This window comes from Montipora capricornis, chromosome 14 (assembly GCF_036669925.1).
Source record: "Montipora capricornis isolate CH-2021 chromosome 14, ASM3666992v2, whole genome shotgun sequence".
In the NCBI taxonomy this organism is placed as follows: domain Eukaryota; kingdom Metazoa; phylum Cnidaria; class Anthozoa; order Scleractinia; family Acroporidae; genus Montipora; species Montipora capricornis.
Window position 1 is genome coordinate 30,210,079 of NC_090896.1, and position 17,500 is coordinate 30,227,578.

General features: G+C 41.7%; 3 protein-coding genes and 1 pseudogene across 3 annotated transcripts in view; 1 reads left to right on the forward strand and 3 right to left on the reverse strand.

Annotated features, from left to right (window-relative positions):
- Nucleotides 1-1,333, reverse strand: part of LOC138031229 (cytochrome b-c1 complex subunit 7-like) — a 6,079-nt gene extending 4,746 nt beyond the window's left edge. Inside the window, exons 1-2 of the mRNA XM_068878907.1 lie at nucleotides 1,206-1,333; nucleotides 564-733 (exon numbers count right to left, since the gene is read on the reverse strand). Coding sequence (XP_068735008.1) covers nucleotides 564-733; nucleotides 1,206-1,311 — 276 coding nt within the window. The 5' untranslated portion in view covers nucleotides 1,312-1,333. The remainder of the gene's footprint in view (nucleotides 1-563; nucleotides 734-1,205) is intronic.
- Nucleotides 1,334-1,463: 130 nt separating this feature from the next.
- LOC138031854 (tetratricopeptide repeat protein 39C-like) overlaps nucleotides 1,464-17,500 on the forward strand; it is a 19,980-nt gene continuing 3,943 nt past the window's right edge. Inside the window, exons 1-5 of the mRNA XM_068879475.1 lie at nucleotides 1,464-1,722; nucleotides 4,112-4,160; nucleotides 5,897-6,089; nucleotides 14,567-14,751; nucleotides 16,466-16,764. Of these exons, the coding sequence (XP_068735576.1) occupies nucleotides 1,568-1,722; nucleotides 4,112-4,160; nucleotides 5,897-6,089; nucleotides 14,567-14,751; nucleotides 16,466-16,764 (881 nt within the window). The 5' untranslated portion in view covers nucleotides 1,464-1,567. The remainder of the gene's footprint in view (nucleotides 1,723-4,111; nucleotides 4,161-5,896; nucleotides 6,090-14,566; nucleotides 14,752-16,465; nucleotides 16,765-17,500) is intronic.
- On the reverse strand, nucleotides 9,169-10,965 carry LOC138033346 (uncharacterized). The gene has a single exon (XM_068881093.1). The coding sequence runs from the start codon at nucleotides 10,963-10,965 to the stop codon at nucleotides 9,169-9,171; it is 1,797 nt and encodes a 598-aa protein (XP_068737194.1).
- On the reverse strand, nucleotides 10,987-13,403 carry LOC138033347 (uncharacterized; annotated as a pseudogene).

Genomic DNA, 17,500 nt, shown 5'->3' on the forward strand with positions numbered 1-17,500 from the left:
GCCTGAACCAGCCAAAACTGGTCAGACTTAGTATTTTACCCTTTCTAACGCCAGATGATTCTACTCCTCAATGGGGAACCCCCAGGAGTCAATGGGTAAAGCTGAAAGGTTATCTTTGACCTTTTTCATTAAATGCTTAAAAGTCATATCAGAGAACTGATTAAAATCAATACAGTTCCTTACACATTCAGGTAAAATATTAAAGCTCTTAGCAGCTTGATCTTGATACTGTACATGTAGATGTGTGATACAAGTGGGATTTCAAGCTGCATAGCTGCACTGGATTTCAGAGTTTGATTGTGCTTAAATTGCTTCAGTCGCAAGTAACTTGGCCATTCATAAGAAAAAATCGCCTTGCGATGCAGTGATTTCCTATACTAACACACAGGTATACATGAAACAAAATGCTAATTTTGGATTTTGTACAAATGTGAAGGTCATGAACACATCTAGCGATTAATCCTCACTGAGAGACGGCTGAATCTGGCAATTGAATGACAGTACCAAATATGTACAGTACATTAACAGGTAGTTACTGTCAAGATGTTTTTTTTTTCAGATACCTCTTGTGGTTTTGTCCACTGATCCTCCGGAAGAATGATATGCTTCATTGTTAAGTCACATGCCCTCTTCAACCGAAACAGTCTCAGATCTTGCACCTCAGGAGGCAGGCGTTTGATAGCCTCAGCCACATCTGGATGGTCATCCATTATCAAATCTTCCGCAAAAAGACCTAGAGAAAATTTCACCATACAATTTATGAGTCTCTTTGCACACATATGCAATGCTACCACAAGCTAAATTAGTTTGGTGCTCTAACCACTTCCCCAGAATTAATAGATGTAAGAGTGTTGAACAAAAACCGGATAGACAGTAATAAATGGATAACGTCTACATGTATATGACACAGAAATGAAAAATACAATCAATCAATTACATAACGTCTCTATAATAATAATAATAATAATAATAATAATTTTGTTTTGGTTAATATCGGGCAATAAGTATTCTATGAAACTGACCTTAATACTGACAAAACTTCTAAGGCCAAATAGTGGTTCAAGGAAGAGATTCAAAAGTTAGAATTCGAGCAATATAATAAAAGGAGCTCTAATATTCCTGTCGGCTTACAAGCTTATACAAAGTCACATGTTTAAGGACGAAGCTCTCTTGTTTCCTTCAAATAAGAAAAAGGAATACCTTACCAAGTTGTCTATAACCACAAGCATAGATATACCAGTTCATAAAGGCAGATTTAACCTTCTGAAAGAAGGATAACTGCCTTATGACTTTTGGCCCGACGGACGCCATGTTTGATTTTGTTCACTTAGAAAATCCATAATAGTTTTTCTCTTCGCTGTTTGTCCGGAAGAGGCCCGGAATTCTTCGGAAAGCGTCCAAGCGTATCGGCTGACCAATCATAGAACGCCTTGCACTTGTTAGCTGCTTGTAGAGCAAACTTGTGCAGAATAAGAAAACATGGCGCAAGATTTGCGTGGATTGTAGCACACATTCTTGATCAAGCTTGCATGAAGTTACCGAATTCTGCTGGACCTTTGGTGCCCTTATGAATCCGAACAGGAATGAATGTAAAGAGCTCAAAGAAGGAGGCTCCAAGTCGTCGGCCGGGTTTTGGGAATATCATGGTCTAGCAAGGGATGGGATAAATTTGCTTTTAAACAATGGGTTCGAGGAATCGCAAAAGCTTTTCCGGACTCACAGGTTTGTTTTCCAGCTGGCTGCCTGAATTAATCGCCTTTTTTGGGGGTTTGAGACACTTGTTTCAGCGTAATCTTAAGTTGCGTAATGTGCACACAGGAGCACTTAATTTAAGTCAACAATCTTTGGGTAAAAATATATGTGATCTTATTGATGAGGACATATTTTGCGTCTGTTTCCATTTTCCTCTTTGAAAATAATATGTCATTTTAATTTATGTACAAAACTTAATCATAATTTTATCGTGTACGATGAGGTATAGATGTAATTTAAAGATTCTGAACTCTGGGTTACACTTAAGTGAGTAGAATTATACCTCAACACATGATTTTCTTGTGACTCTAAAAGCCAGAATTTGTAGAAAAAGGACAAAACCATGCTTACTTAGAAATTAAGAATCGAGAGACAAAACACTAGAACAGCGGGTACGTTTATATCTTTTGTTTGCAACCTTATATACATGTGTAGAGATGGAGCAAGTATGAACAAATTTCCAAGTTCCCCATAAAAAATTGATGACATAAACCAACGCTTTTCAAAGGAGATTAAAAAAGATCACAAATTTCTGTTTTGAAAATCGCTGAACTCTTAAAACCAAACACATATCAAATATCTTCATTCACTTGCTTCTATGAATCTTGAAAAATAATATGAAGTACAGTTTTCATAATAATTGACAAGTTCATATCAAACCCAGACTTGCAAATTAAGTGATGAAGTCATGAGAAAAGGTGTTTAATTAAATCCTTCCAGATGCAATTTTTTTTACAAGTATTTACACTTAACTGACTGTTTTTGTAATTAGATGAGCTCATAATCCCCTGTAGAATTTATCTGAGAACATTCCCTTAACAGATAAGAACATTAACTTCAGAAAAAAGCATTAGTCTTATTTTTATTTAAATCTAAAAGAAATTATCATTCCCTTTATTTTGTTTAGTAGTCTGTCATTAGAACAATTAAATTAGCTGACATTAATTGACTAATTATTTGTCTCTCTATGATGTCTTCAAGCACCAGCATCCTTCTTATTTCACATGCAAAAACACACAGTTTGCTGAACTGAATTCAATCAAGCGTAAACACAAAGATGCACTATGAGAAATGGGTTGCTTTGCGCTCTTGTAATGTAGTTGTGTCCTGTGACCTTGTGTATGCATAAATTATATATGTTGTAGTGAAAATTTCTTGGTTAAAAATTTTTGACACTATTTTGTTTTTTACTTTCCTTTGTTTTACAGACATTATCATAATGTGAAACAAAGGAAGGTAAAAAACAAACTACGATCCTGGTCAAAAGTTGTTGGGAAGGTTGCATGCATCACTTCTCTTCACACCTAATTTGATTTTTTTAACTATTGGCTGTACTATTTTTGAAATGCCATGCTTAACTGAAAAAGTAGCCTTTGTTGTTTCAGCAAATGTTTCCTAGCAAAGTCTATCATGTATTTATGGCAAATTTTGCATATCTAACATTACAGCAAATGGAGATATGGTATGGCTCGCTAGGAATTATTCTTATTCATTTCGTAAACATCCCACATTATCATTTACGAGATTACCGAAAAGAAATATATAGACCTTATTTGAGCCTGAATTTAGCAATAACTTGAACAAAACACATCGAAATCCGAATATGTTGTCACTTCTTCAAGTTTTTTGGTTAAAGGAATGAAACCACGTTTGAAAAACCGCATTTCTTGCACTTCGACCTTTTTCAGACAATACTGGTCAAAAGTTGTTGGGAAGGTTGTGTGCATCACTTCACTTCACACCTAATTCGATTATTCTAACTATTGGCTGTACTATTTGGGAAATGCCATGCTCTTGTGGCCCCCCTCCCCCATATTCAATGTTGGAAGGAAAGTCACCATTTTGTTTGGTGGAAAATCCAACATTGATAAGGGGGAGGGGGGTTATCTCTAAAGTGATGCTACCTTCCCAACACTTTTGTCTGAATTGTAGTTTGAACAATAATTATTTTATTTAACAATAATATTATTATTCGCCAAAGGTGAATCATGGCAGTTTATTGGGGAATTTAGAACTCATTTGAACTTAAAGAATGGCTTCAATTTGGCAAATAATCAAAGAACCAAAACTTTGGGCTGTCAGTGTTATGAACAGAGAGTTTTTAGGTCTACTTCTGTCCGTTTGGCGATTGTCCAAGTGACGTTTACTGCATGGGTATTATAAGCAGGCTTATATTACATGGTAGAGAATTGAATCGAAGTGGTTGAGATGTTTAATACCACTGTTTACTTTGGGAGGTAAACAAGTTTTCTTAGTTTGATATCAGTGACAAACACAGCATGTTGTCTATTGAAACAAGTGAACCATTTGAGAAACACACAGACGACCTTTGAATACTCATTGAACTGTTTTATCTTAGTGATGGCAGTCCACTCATGAGTGCTGGTTCAGGAATGGTGGACTTTGTGGTAAGTGTTGACTTAATATTTTCTTTGAGCTTCAGATGCAATGATGATGTTCATCCTCATTATGATTAGTTAACCCATTCACTATTCAGGAGTCCTAGGACGTCCCCAGCTTAAGCTTAGGACTGTGGCCGACATGAATCCCTAACTTTCTGAAAGATCGTAAACAGAGGGTGTGCGTTGATAACATCACAGCTCCTTTCCTGCCTATCAATCGTGGTGTGCCGCTGAGGGCACTGTTCTGGGGCCCGTACTTTTTACTATTATGGTTAATGATATACATGTAATTCCCACTTCCAAAAATATCTTGATGACTGATGTCACGTGTAGCATACCTGTTGGGCCTAATGTCGATGACTTATAATGCCTCTAGGGAGGTAGAAAATATTAAAGCCTGGGCAGTGAAGAATTTAATGAAACTCAATTTAAGTAAAACCAAAGAAATCAATTTATTGATTGGTTAATTCACATTTGAAACTAAGCGTCAGCGTTCATGTGTAGTATCATGTGACTTTTTGTGTAAACAAACCGCGAAAGTTCGGACATTCGAGCAGATCGGACATATAACACATAGTGAGATGGCGAGGCAAGCGGATGCAAAATTTGGGGGGGGGGGGGAGGGAGAAAACAAAGTGTATTATGGTACATTAAAAAATGGAGAATGGCTTGTACCAACTGTAGAGTACTAACAGCCACAAAGGCAAATAAAACTGAACGCTTTATTCGTTCAACTGCTCTGCTCGACACCAAGTCAACTCACTCACTTGACGCCCGCTCACACTGTTCAGTTCCCATATGTCTTGCACGTACAACCGCTTTGCACTCTTGCTCATACAACCGCTGTACACTACACCAACTTTGTGACATTTTTAGCCCTATCAATTTTTCTTGAGAAGACTCTCTTGCACTTTGAAGTGGTTATGAACCCCATTCCTCACATTGCCATTGCTTTGTCATGCCATGCTTTCAATGTACTGAAAGCCAACAACATCCAAACTTCTTCCATCAAAATGTTTACTTCAGTGTTAGAAGCTCTTGTAGTTTATTCTTAATTTATTAATACCACTCCCATGCCTGTTTTCATTTGATTTAGCAGTTAATTCATCAACTTGATCTGTCTGCTTCTGTAGTGCAATAAGTTTTGCTAATTAAGGCAAGATAACACGACTACTAGTTCTCATCTGGCAGATTAGTGTCTTCAGATGCAGGGACACTGATCTATGACTATGTGTGTTCAACTTTTTTTGGAAGGGATATTTTTACTTTCTCAATTAACAAATCCTTTTCATGAAGGGCTTCACTGTAGCTACACTCTCATAATTATGCATGGACACACTCCAATTTTCAGAGATTCCACGTGTTAAACCATCAGTAAATAAGCGACAATCACGAGACTCTCCCAGAGGGGGTCCTTGTTCCCTTTAAATATTTGCTTGGGTTCCCTTGTTTCCCAAATTACTTCCAACTTGTTCCCAGCTTATTGATCTCTAAAATCGTTTTAAATTGTTTATGCTCCCTTTTTCCCTAAATTATTTTGACATTGTTTCCCAGTTCCAATTAGCCATAAGCAATAATAAGCAAAAGAAAATTTTGACACCAAAAAGTGGAAAACAAGAAACAAAAGTTTATGCTTATCCTGGATTAAGTTAATTGGCTTTCAAACAACTGGGCCCAGGTGTTCAGCTTTGTCAAGTCTCTGAATTGTCAGGCAATTTCTCTCTCTCTGTTTCTCTGCCCAGCAAGCCATCCTTACGTTTGAAGATGACCAATTGGACAGAGCTCTTGAAAATCTAAAAAGAGCACAGAAAGTGTGCTATGTGGAGAACGCCGCAAAGAAGGGTCCACAAGTGGGGCAGGATGAGCAGCTTATGAGGCAGATTTTGTATGCAGATTGTGAACTTTACATGGCCTTGCTTACCTTCCTCAAACAAGGTATGGCATAGCTTAACTAAATAATGTCAGTGGTAGAGTGGCTGCCCAATCAAACCATTGAGTCAGTGAAGCATTAATTTCACTACTCTCCCAAGGGGCAATTCCACTTACAATGTATGTAGTGTAATGACTTAGGACTGCAGAAGTCCGAGTCAATGTTTACCCATTTTACCATGCATGTATTTAACTATTATCCTGCGAAAGCGTGCGGAATATTGACTGATACTCAGCAAACGAGGCCTTACTAAGGCCGAGCTGGCTAAATTTTCAGGTGATATTCCGCAAGATTGAGCAGGATAATTGTTTTATTATTCTACACATTGATGACAAAGCACAATTTTTGATGTTTATTGGAAAAAAAACCTGGAAAAACTACCATTAATTTTTCTCTGCAACACTTAAAATAACGTATATCACAGGATATTGAGTATAAGCACGGCGAATATTGAGTGAGCTATGAGCATATTTGGACATTGTCACAATGTGTTGAATAATAATTATTTTTATCTATTTATCATTCTGGGCTTCTGATAGGATGCAGAAAAAATTTAAAGATCATATGTTGCCTATTTTAGGAGCCTTTTGTGTACTTTTTACTTGTCATTGGTACTAATAAAGTACTAACCCATATGCCCAGTAAACTACCCATATCAATGGCGTGTATAATACTAACAGCGTACTGGTACCCAAAGATAAGTGTACCGGTGGCTACCTTGTGGCCTATTTATTACCGTAATCGCCATTCGATCACATGAACCGAAGATTAACCCAAGATTCTGCACGTACTAATGTGATTACGTACATGTACTAAGCGTACGAACAACCGATGGACAATCGCCCTAACACGCATGACCTATCTTATTCAGTCCCTTGGCACTTTAGTACGCTAATATGAATTATTGACGTGCACGACCTACCTTATTCAGTCCCTCAATCCGCACTTTAGTGCGCTAGTATGAACTATGCTGGACATGCACGAGGTATCTTATTCAGTCCCTCAGAACTTTAGTATGCTAGAAGGAAGTATGGACACGTACGTGGGATTCTTGTACATGTCGTTGATATGTTAGAACCAAAGTACCCGCATAGTCAAGGTAATGCCAACTGAAGGTAACTTTGTGCTCTTGCCCTATAAAAAGATGTCAATGCTAACAATCGAGAAAGAATTAAGCAAATGCATAGAAAGCGGCCGATGATACAAAAAAATGATGAGACAATCGATGTCATCTTTGTAACTCAGATTTATGTCTTGAGCGTATTTCAAGCTAACAGTATTTTTCTTATAAGTACTAAAATCATCCGTACTAACTTAAAGATAAAATTCAGAAAATGACATCCTATTTTAGATTATGCAGAAATTTTTGGCCATATTATGCGTTAACGTGCGTTAATTATGCGGAACTTACACCGGATTACACCGAAATTTAAGCAATTTATAGAACTAATCATTAGGCCCGTCCAGTGTATTTAGTGAACATGCTTATGGTAAATCAGGACTTGAAAACGCGACCAATACAGTCACATTTGCGACTGAATTTTTTTCCGTTTGTGATTAATTAATTTAAGATATAGATCTGGAGGAGTGGCCAATTTGCGACCAGCTTTCACCATTAAAATAAAAGGGTTAGCAAATATTGGCATTTTGCTGAAACTTTTGCTAAAATAAATAAAGCAATAAAAAAAAAAAATTATTTCTCATCATGAATTTTGTTTCAATGTGGAGATATGGAGCGAAATATATTGTAATGTGGTTGAACCACGATCCATTCCCTCGATTGTTCACCATTTTCAGTGGTTTTTTTACACATACATATTGCGTGCTCCTATTTTGTTTTGTACAATTTCATTGCAATGATTGTCCCTACTTTTACAAATGATGAAAATTAATTTGCGATAGTCACTATAACTTGGGACTAAATGTTCATATCTTGTGGTTTAAGGAGGCTCGAAAGGGATATAAGCTGCATATGCGTGTAATCTACACATGCCATAACTTCAAATAAAAAAGTTTCGGGGAAAGTTATCTAGTACAACTTTCGTAAGCTATAAAATGCCTTTTTTTGATGTATCTTAAGTTCTACTAGTAGATAACTTTTTTTTTATACTCGTTAAGAAGTTAAAGAATTCAGGGAGACATCCAACAAAGAAATGAAAACGGTAGGTCATCGACTTAATTTTTCAGATAATTTTCAAAAACTGAAATTTAGAGGGCCTTTTTGTGGACCTGGCATGTTGCCATTGTGAACAATATGACGTCATAATTAAAGTATTACCCAAACATGCAACAATAGAGTTGCAAAGATATTTATAGTTTGCCTACAATTTATGAAATATCCTTTTTTGGTATCTTTCATCATTTCACAAACACTAAAAAATTATAGCAATGAGAAACCTTGCTGAGCCTCCTTAATAAGTCCCTTAAGGAGTAGTCCAGGCTCATTGCTGAAAATTGCGTGGAAACTGCTGACGAACTTTCATTTTGCAAACGAAATGGCATGTTTTCTTCAATGTTCAGGAAAATAAGCATTTCAAAATAGTCAATCTCTCAAGCTTTTATGATTGTGAGGATGGTAAGCAGCTGCTTTATCGCTAATATCAAGCATTTCTTCAGATCTGTTTTATGTGGAAAATATTGTATCGCTGCATCCAGTCAGATTCCATGATCATTTTTCATATAGCTCCTTTTTCAGCATGATGCATTGATCCATCTACCTGCACGTCCCGTGTCTCTGATAGATAGGAGTTCATCCATTTCACAAGTACACGCCTTTAATGTCACTGATTCTTGTTACAGAATGACAAGGAAACTAAGCGATAGCAATGTGGGATGACAGAGTAGTACCCAGGCCCCTATCTTAGAAGTTGGGTGAATTAACATATTATGCTCTATCTTCCCCCAATTCTTTAATGTTCCTGTGGAGGAATACTGAGTTTTTGGAAGAGGGGCAGTAAAGACTGATATCGTTGAAGATACAGCTGTAATCTAACACAACAACAAAAATAAAGGAACGTTTTGACAGTCAATGTGTCACTGATTTGCTCGAGGTGTTCATGAGCCAAAGTTTTTATCATGCACTGTTCATAGTTCTAGGAGGCCTTTCTTGTTGTAATCCAGCAATCTCCGCACGGCTAGGGGCGGCCTCTTTGGTGGTGGCTGACCCGCAGGGGAAGATGTAACAGGGGTAGTTGGGCTGGCATTTGTAGGCAGGGGAGAAGCAGGAACATCCGAGGAGGGTGGGACTGGTGGGGGTGGGGATGCAGGTTCAGGGGCTGGTGTTTTGTGGCTGGGGCAGGGTGGGGTTGCTTGTGCCATAGGGCCACCGGTGGCTGGAGCTGGTAACTGAGCATGTGGTGGGGCAGCTGGTGTACTGGCTGCGCTTGGCAGGGAGGGTGGTGTGGTGGTAGGCTGGAACAGCGGCCTGAAGAAGTGTCGGAGGTCATCGTCGACGGTTCGCTTGGGTGGCGGTGTCTGCACGGGGACGTATTGCCGCAGAAACTTGCGGTTGCGTAGGGTAACCCTGCCGGAACCATCTATTCGCACGTTGTACTGATCAAACTGTCGGACTTCCATAACAACGCCTGTCTTGTCCCATTTGGTGGGATGCGGACCTGTCTGGTTCTGGATACGTACCTGATCGCGGACCCTCAGGGGTGGGAGTCGCTTAGTGTGTTCCATCCACTGCTCAGCTGCTTTCATGTGCCTGTTCCGTAGCGCTTCCTCTCTTGCGGCGAGGGTGTCACGCCATGTCGGATGAGGGATGTATCGACCTGGCAGGATGGGTATGAAGTCCTGGATTAGTCGGCCAAATACGCACTGGGCTGGGGATAACTTTGTGTCAGGGTCAGGAGTGTTGCGGTACTGGAGGGTGGCGCGTTGTAGTGCATCGGTGTCAAGGCTGCCAGTGGGGCTGGTGTTATTAGTGATTAGTGGTTTGACAGTTTTTACAGCAACTTCTGCCCTGCAGTTTGAGTGTGGAAATGCCACTGATGACAAGCGGTGGTGCACACCCCAGTCTTTCAGAAATTGGCATGTAACAGCGGCAGTGAATTTGGGGCCACCATCTGTCGTACATTCGTCAGGAATGCCAAATGTGGTGAATATGTGGCGTAAACCGGAGATCAGGCCTTGAGAGCCCTCGGTTGCGCGTTCAATGATGGGCCAGTTTGAGTAGCAATCAACTACGACGAGGTAGTGGATGCCCTTGTAGTGGAAGAAATCAGCGCATATGCACTGGAAGGGGTATGCTGGTGGCACAGGAGGAGAGGGTGGCACGCTGGGTTGGGAAGGTGCCATGCGGTTGCAGTGGTAGCAGTTTGTTCGTAAGGCGGTAATAGCGGGGGTGATGCCTGGCCAGAAGACGGTGGTTTCTGTGAGGGCAGTCATGGAAGTCACACCCTGATGTGCTGAGTGGAGGACAGACAGGACATGTTGGCGAAGTGAAGGTGGTATGACTATTCTGTCCTTGTAGAGGATGACGCCGTCTACTGTGTAGAGGTGGTCACAGAACTGATAATAGTCCCGGCGTGCGGGTGGCAGCTCATGGCGGAAGGTTGGGAAGCCAGACTCAATGATGGACATCAGGTGTACCATATCGCGGTCGCTCGCTGTCGCCACTTTGACCCTGTCCCATGTGACTGCTATAGTATGCAGTGCTGATGAAGCTGATGATGCCAGCTGGTCATCTATTGCAAGAGAGCATGATGCAAGCTGCGGCTCGACACAGCGGATGTGATCCAGGAATGAACACTGGTATGGGTCAGGTGGGGGTGGGGTAGATGAATCACTGGTGGTGGCGATGTCGTCTGGTAGGATCAGCATTTCTGGGGTTTTTGGGCCAGTGGGGTGGCGGGATACGGCATCAGCTTCTTTGTGCATCAGCTTCCTTCTTTTCTGAATCTATAACGCAGGGTTTCTCCTTGAGGTTAGAGAGTCTAGCGTTTGGAATGTCCTTGAGGGATCGGTCACAGTGTCATTGGTGATTTCAAAGCCAGCGAACTCGACAGTGTCTGCACCGAAGACGAACTTGTGCGGGTTAAGGGTGATGCCATGGTGTCCGCAAATTTTCAACCAATCAACTGCCTGCCAGAAGCTCGCACTGAGGTTGTCTGCCCAGAGTAGCGTATCGTCAATGCATTTGGTCTTGTTAGGGACATTGGCAACGATCTCATCAAACCGTCTTGAGTAGCCATCACCGGATGCTATGTATCCCTGGGGTGCGGTTTTATATCGATATCGCCCCCACGGGGTGATGAACGTGGTGAGGTGGCGGTCGTCTGGGTGGAGGGGTACGCTGTGGTAGCCATTCCAGCAGTCAAAGACAGTCTTCCTTTTGTGACTGGGTATAGAGCGGGCTTGATGAAATGGGCTCTGTGTGTGGTGGGTTTCACGTGTGGCATGATGATTGAGTGCCTGGAAGTCCACAGTGCGGCGAGGTAGACCGTTTTTCTTTGCACACACAACCATGCGGTGGCACCATGTCACTGGTTCACCTTCTGGTACGAGTTCAAGGACGCCAAGCATGACGTCATGATCAAGGCCTTTCTTGATGTCCGCTTGCCAGTGGAGTGGGACAGGAACGGGGGTGTGGTGGGCAACTGGTTCCGCAGTAGGGTCGACCATGAGCCTCATAGGGACACCGTCCATCAGTGGTAATGGCTGGTGCTCGCAGGTATTGAATGTACTGGTGCTGTAATAGTCCAGGAGCCATTGTTGCAGGCGCGGCCTGGTGGCGTGGGCAGGTGCAAGGCGTGCTATGTGCACTCTCAGGTATAGGTGATGTGGCAGCCTAGGGGAAATGGCTTGCGGCGTCGGTGGCCGTGTCCTGTGCCATCTCTGTGTGCGCCTGGAAGGTTTCACCTACAGTAGGGAATTGCTCGGAAATCATGCCCAGCGCTGTGCAGGTCTCTCGGCTGAGAAACAAGTTGTCAGAGTCGCTTGCCACATAGACTATTTGTCGGGTTTCAAGAGTCTGGCCAGATGGAGAGGTACCAGAAAATCGCATGATGGCAGCGCCAAGAATGGTTATGCCATTGTTATTTGCAGCATGCATTCGCATTGTGACTGGGATCAGGTCAGTGTCACGTAGGCCAAGGCGGTGGATCACTTTCATGCTGGCTAGGCAGCTCTGGCAGCCGGTGTCAGCCATGGCAGAGAGGCTTATGGTGTTGGGTTGAGCGGTGATAGGCTTGTATCCCAAGGCAGTGTAGTCGGCTGGGTTGACTGTGGCGGTGAGTGTGATGAATGGCTGGGGCTTAGAGGCTTTGCGTACCCAGCGATCATTCAGGTGGTTGTACAGGTGGTGATCTAATGAGATGATGTTGCTAACCCGATCCTAGTCGAGGCTGGTTGCAGTGGAGAGAGCGTCAAATACGGCACCCTCGGCTTACTGCGACATACTGTCTTGAAATGGTTAGGTCGGTTGCAATGGTCACACAACACGCCGTACGCGGGGCAGGCAGTTTTCCTGACCTTGGGTGCGGCATTCTTGCCGTGACCTCGGCGGCTGCAATAAGTGCACGGCTCGTTGTTGTTTGCAGCCTTGCGCTGTTTCAGTTCCTCCTGCTTGCCACGACGATATTGACTTCTGGCTGCATTGGCCCCGAGGCTATCTGAAAGGCGCCCGGCAGACTGTTTGCTGGCCACTTTTGCTTCAACGAATTGAAAAACTTCTTCTAATGCCATATCTTGGTTCTTGTCACCTAATAGGTCCAGCTGAATTTCACTGTCTGCAAGGCCACGTGTAAGTACATCACGGAGGATGTTCTCAGTGTAGTTGACGTACGCGTCGCAGGTAGGGCATTTAATGGTGAACTTGCACACGCTGGCTGGCCTGCCCGCGTAGGCGGGTGCCAAAACTGCGTATTGTTTTGTCCCGGCCCTGTTTCATGTTGTGGAGTTGCACTCGGGCAACCATTGTATTTTCTTCTCTCACAGCGAGTTTTTTGATAGCCGCCATAACTTCGTACGCAGTTTTTTTTGTTAGCAAGCCGCCGGTGTTCCTTGTGAGGTCCTTGCATAACTGTTCGTCGCAACATTCGAGTAGTTGTACGACCCTGTCTTTGCCCGTAACTTTAGTCGCCTCGACGTAGTCCTGCCAGCGAGTTAGAAAATATGACCATTCCTCGCTGGATCCTGCAGCAGATACTGTGGGTCGTCGGATTTTTTTCGACTTTGGTGGCGGCCGGTGCAGCGCTGGCCGGTGAAGCTGCGTGTGTGCCAGTTGAGTGGACTGATAGCAACACGGCAGCGAGTTCATCTTTGACATCTTCCGTTTCGTATGTGCATTCAGGGAACGGGCACTGGTATTTTGGCATTGTTGTCTTGTGTGTGCCGGGGAGGTCCTTTGTGTTTTTTGTTGTCCTCGTGGTCGGTGTTTGGTCCGCTCTGCGTGGTGCCGTGAGTATCGGGAAAACAAGATGGCGGTCGAGGTGATGCGAAGATACTCGTCTTTATGGCAAAGTAGGGTGCTTGTCGTTGATTGCTTTGCCAGTGGTTGATTCCTTAGCTCAGAATTTCCTTGTCATAGATAGGAGTTCATCCATTTCACAAGTACATGCCTTTAATGTCACTGATTCTTGTTACAGAATGACAAGGAAACTAAACGAGAGCAACGTGGGATGACAGAGTAGTACCCAGGCCCCTATCTTAGAAGTTGGGTGAATTAACATATTATGCTCTATCTGATGCATAGAATCCTTGTGTGTCCGTTTGGATGCAAACATACATTTCACTCCCAGGGCTATCATGTTTGTCACTGCTTTTTCTCCACAATTCAAAAAAAGATTGATACTCTTTTATTAAATGAGTGGAAGACTGGTTAACACATCGAGCAAAAGCGTAGAATCCCTGACATGTCACACTAAATTGAACAGCGGGTACCTTCGAAAAAACAAGATGACTTGTTTTTATGTTCGTTGCACATGGTCCTGGATCGTCAAACTTTCTGTATAACTTTTCTATTCACAACTTTGTGGGGGGGGGGGGGGGGGTTACAAACCAGTTAGCTATTTACAAGTACAGCTGAGAACTTGAACCAGGGACTACTAGAAACAAATTCAACGAGTGGTCAGAACATGTCTTGAACCTGGGAACTCCGGATCTCAAGGCAATCATCCTATTAAACCACGTACTGGGCCGCACTGCCTCCTTATCAAAATCTGAAATAATTTTTTCCGGTTTTACACATACTGTACTCTTTTAGTTGGCTGTTAAATGGCTGAAGAAACCCTTGATCAATGTGAACACTGATAACTGGAACTGTGAGAAATGAATATTGTTGATTTTTTCCTTATCAAAATCTGAAATAATTTTTTCCGGTTTTACACATACCGTACTCTTTTAGTTGGCTGTTAAATGGCTGAAGAAACCCTTGATCAATGTGAACACTGATAACTGGAACTGTGAGAAATGAATATTGGAAAACAACAACTCCTTTCCTTAGTGCAAATGGTTTAAATACGATTTAACTTCATTGCAGGAATAACTGATTACATCAAGGGCGGGTACCTGATGCGAAGGGCATGGAAACTGTATGATAAGTGTTACTGTGAGATCAGTGCTATTGGTGGACCATTCTTGATGTGGGCTCCTGAGTTGAGAGGGGTTGGAAATGGTGCTGATCTGCCGCCTGATCTGGATTATGTAGAAGAAGCCCTAGATGAGGTATATGTCATTAACCATTTCCATTTTCCATTGTGAAAAAAGCAGTAACGTCAAAGGCTCACTAGCTTAAAATTTCAGCATGTGAATGCAGCTTGTTATATATCCAAAATGTGAGTTAAAAGTCTGAAAGCCCAAAGCTCCCGTGCTGCATATTAATTCTGCGGCGTACACAACCATTGCATTCTAACACTAGTGAGCCATTGATGTCATTTTCTCCTCAATTCATGCTCTCTCAAGATCTTAAAGTTAGTAATGGTCTTCCATTAAATTGGAAAATTCCAGTTAAAAATAAACACTCGGGTGTCATTTTGGGGCAGCACTAAAAGCCGGAATCCAGAAACCAGAAACCAGAATTATTCACAATTCGTGAGAACTACAACAACTTTAATACTCACTTGTTGTACACTCTGCCATAATCCCCACACTCAAGTATTTAACTCTGAGGAAATGTAAACTGTAAAATGGATCTGACTTTGTTATTCTGGATATAAAGACTTGAGCGTGGTGATGGCATCGTCAAGCTAAGGCAGTCCACATTAAAGTAAAGGAAACTTAAACTTGTTTAATGGATTTTCCTTGTTTTTTCACCTGCCTTGGTACAAAAAATGCCTCTTTTAAAGGAACAAGGCACCCTGAGGATGTGTTGCATTAAGTGATGGGCCGGGACTGAAGCTATTGATTATAGGTTGAGAAAGTACTGTGAATATGAAAAATTCACATTGTTTATTGATTCAGAAATTAAGTTCATTAATTTTGAGATGTCCCACTAGCATTGAATAGGCTGGGAAACAACTGAAACAAGTTTTGAAGATTCTGTTGAAAGGAAGATGAATATTGCACTTCAAGGTTGACAACTGACGATATGTTTGGCTTGGGTTAGAAGGTTTTTCCGCAGTTTGAACATACCATGGGCTCCCAAAAAACACAACTTTGTTTATTTATTTATAAATTTCAAACATCATGACTTAATGACCATGTACAATAAACAAATTTTGATTATGATCAAAAGGTGGGTAACACTATCCACTGGATAAAATCTAGTAAAACCAATTGAGTTATCCAGTGGACTGGTGGTGATTTATCCAGTGGATTCCGGCCATTTGCTTAAAAGGACAGACGCGGCAACAGCTGTCCCTCTTGCCGCATGTTAACCGTCATGTAAAATGTAAATACCATGTCTACTAAAGCTTCACTTACAAGCTTCACTTGTTGAGAGACAAAATGGTTTGCCAAGTCTTTTATTTTACCACCTGTCAGTAGTAGTGTCAGTTGAGTGTCGGCTGACAGTTGGCCAACTGTCAGTGGAGGGGAAAACACAGTGACAATCCTTTTTTTCCACATTGCACATTAATCTGCCACTCTCGTAAATATTAAACCACAATAAAATAAAGTATTCTCAAAATGGGTTTTTGGCAGGAAAGGCTGTCATTTAGAATTCCTCTCTACTCTGAGATTTGGGGATAAAGTTACCAGCTTTGTTCTAAATTGAAATAATGAAAATATTGTGAATTTTTAGGTAAGACATAAAAGGCCTGTAGACCAGCATCATGATATGTTCAGTGTACAGTATTTATTCAGGATTGGTTATTTTGAAACCCCCCTCCTATTCAAACTATTTTCTCTTTCCTTTGCTTGGAAGTAACAGGTTCAACGGCACACGATTCCAAGTTTGAATTATTGTAATATTATTTCCTTGACTTTTATTGTCTGATAGTCAGAGTCGGTTGGAGTGGGTGTGGTCTCACCCCTGGACCCTGATGATACGGCATCCTGCACACTGGATGATCTCACTATCAGTGAGGAATCTGGTGAAGCAGTGAGTCTGGAGGCCCTCAAGCATCTCCAAGCTGCTGTGTCATGTGGCTATGGGCTGTTTCATTTGGCTATTTCCCTTGTCCCTCCTAAGCTCCTGAAGTTCTGTCATCTTCTTGGATTCTCTGGAAATAGGGATGTTGGAATACAAGCCTTAAACTTAGCAAGCCAAAGTGAAGATATGAAAGCTCCTGTGGCAAGGTACACTGAGCCTCGTACATGTACATGACTATAATCTCAACTTGGTCTACCAACTCAGTTTACTGTTAAGAAAATTTTAGAAATTATCTGGAAAATAATATAAGACAGTGTGGTTAACTAGAAATGTCCATCACCAACTACACTAGGGCATGCTTGTTTCGTTTGAAACTTTCACTGTGTTTTTAGTTCCCCTTTCAATAAGATTGATGTATTTAGTTTGGTGCCATTGGCATACAGTAAGACACTGGCATTTATATTCTTTCTGGTTTCTTTTCTTGTCTTTGGCCTTGGTGCATTTCTGAAAAGAATTTGACGTCATTACCTTTAAACTATACTTCAGGGTACTGAGACAGTTAAACCCAGAGTACTGTGGGGTGAATTCCCCACAATTTATTCCAGACCATGCACCAAAAGTACTCCTATCTCACGTTTAACTTTCTATAATTGTTTTCTTGGTTTAACTTGAGGGAAGCCATTTCATAACTGCTTCAAGAATGTTACTTGAATGTGCAGTTCTGGGAATTAATCAGATTTAAGACATTGTGTTGAATGTATTATTTTTTGGTAAACAAACCATCACAATGTAAAGTACATGATGACGAAGGACATAAACCATGCACTGGTGGCTCAGTTGGTTGAGCACCGGGCTGTTACGCGGGAAGTGGTGAGTTCAACTCCAGCCGGACCAACGCACAGGGTCTTTAAATAACTGAGGAGAAAGTGCTGCCTTTGTAAT

Excerpts from the sequence above, each read along its gene's own strand:
- LOC138033346 (XM_068881093.1), bottom strand. The coding sequence starts at position 10,965 with ATGCACAAAGAAGCTGATGCCGTATCCCGCCACCCCACTGGCCCAAAA.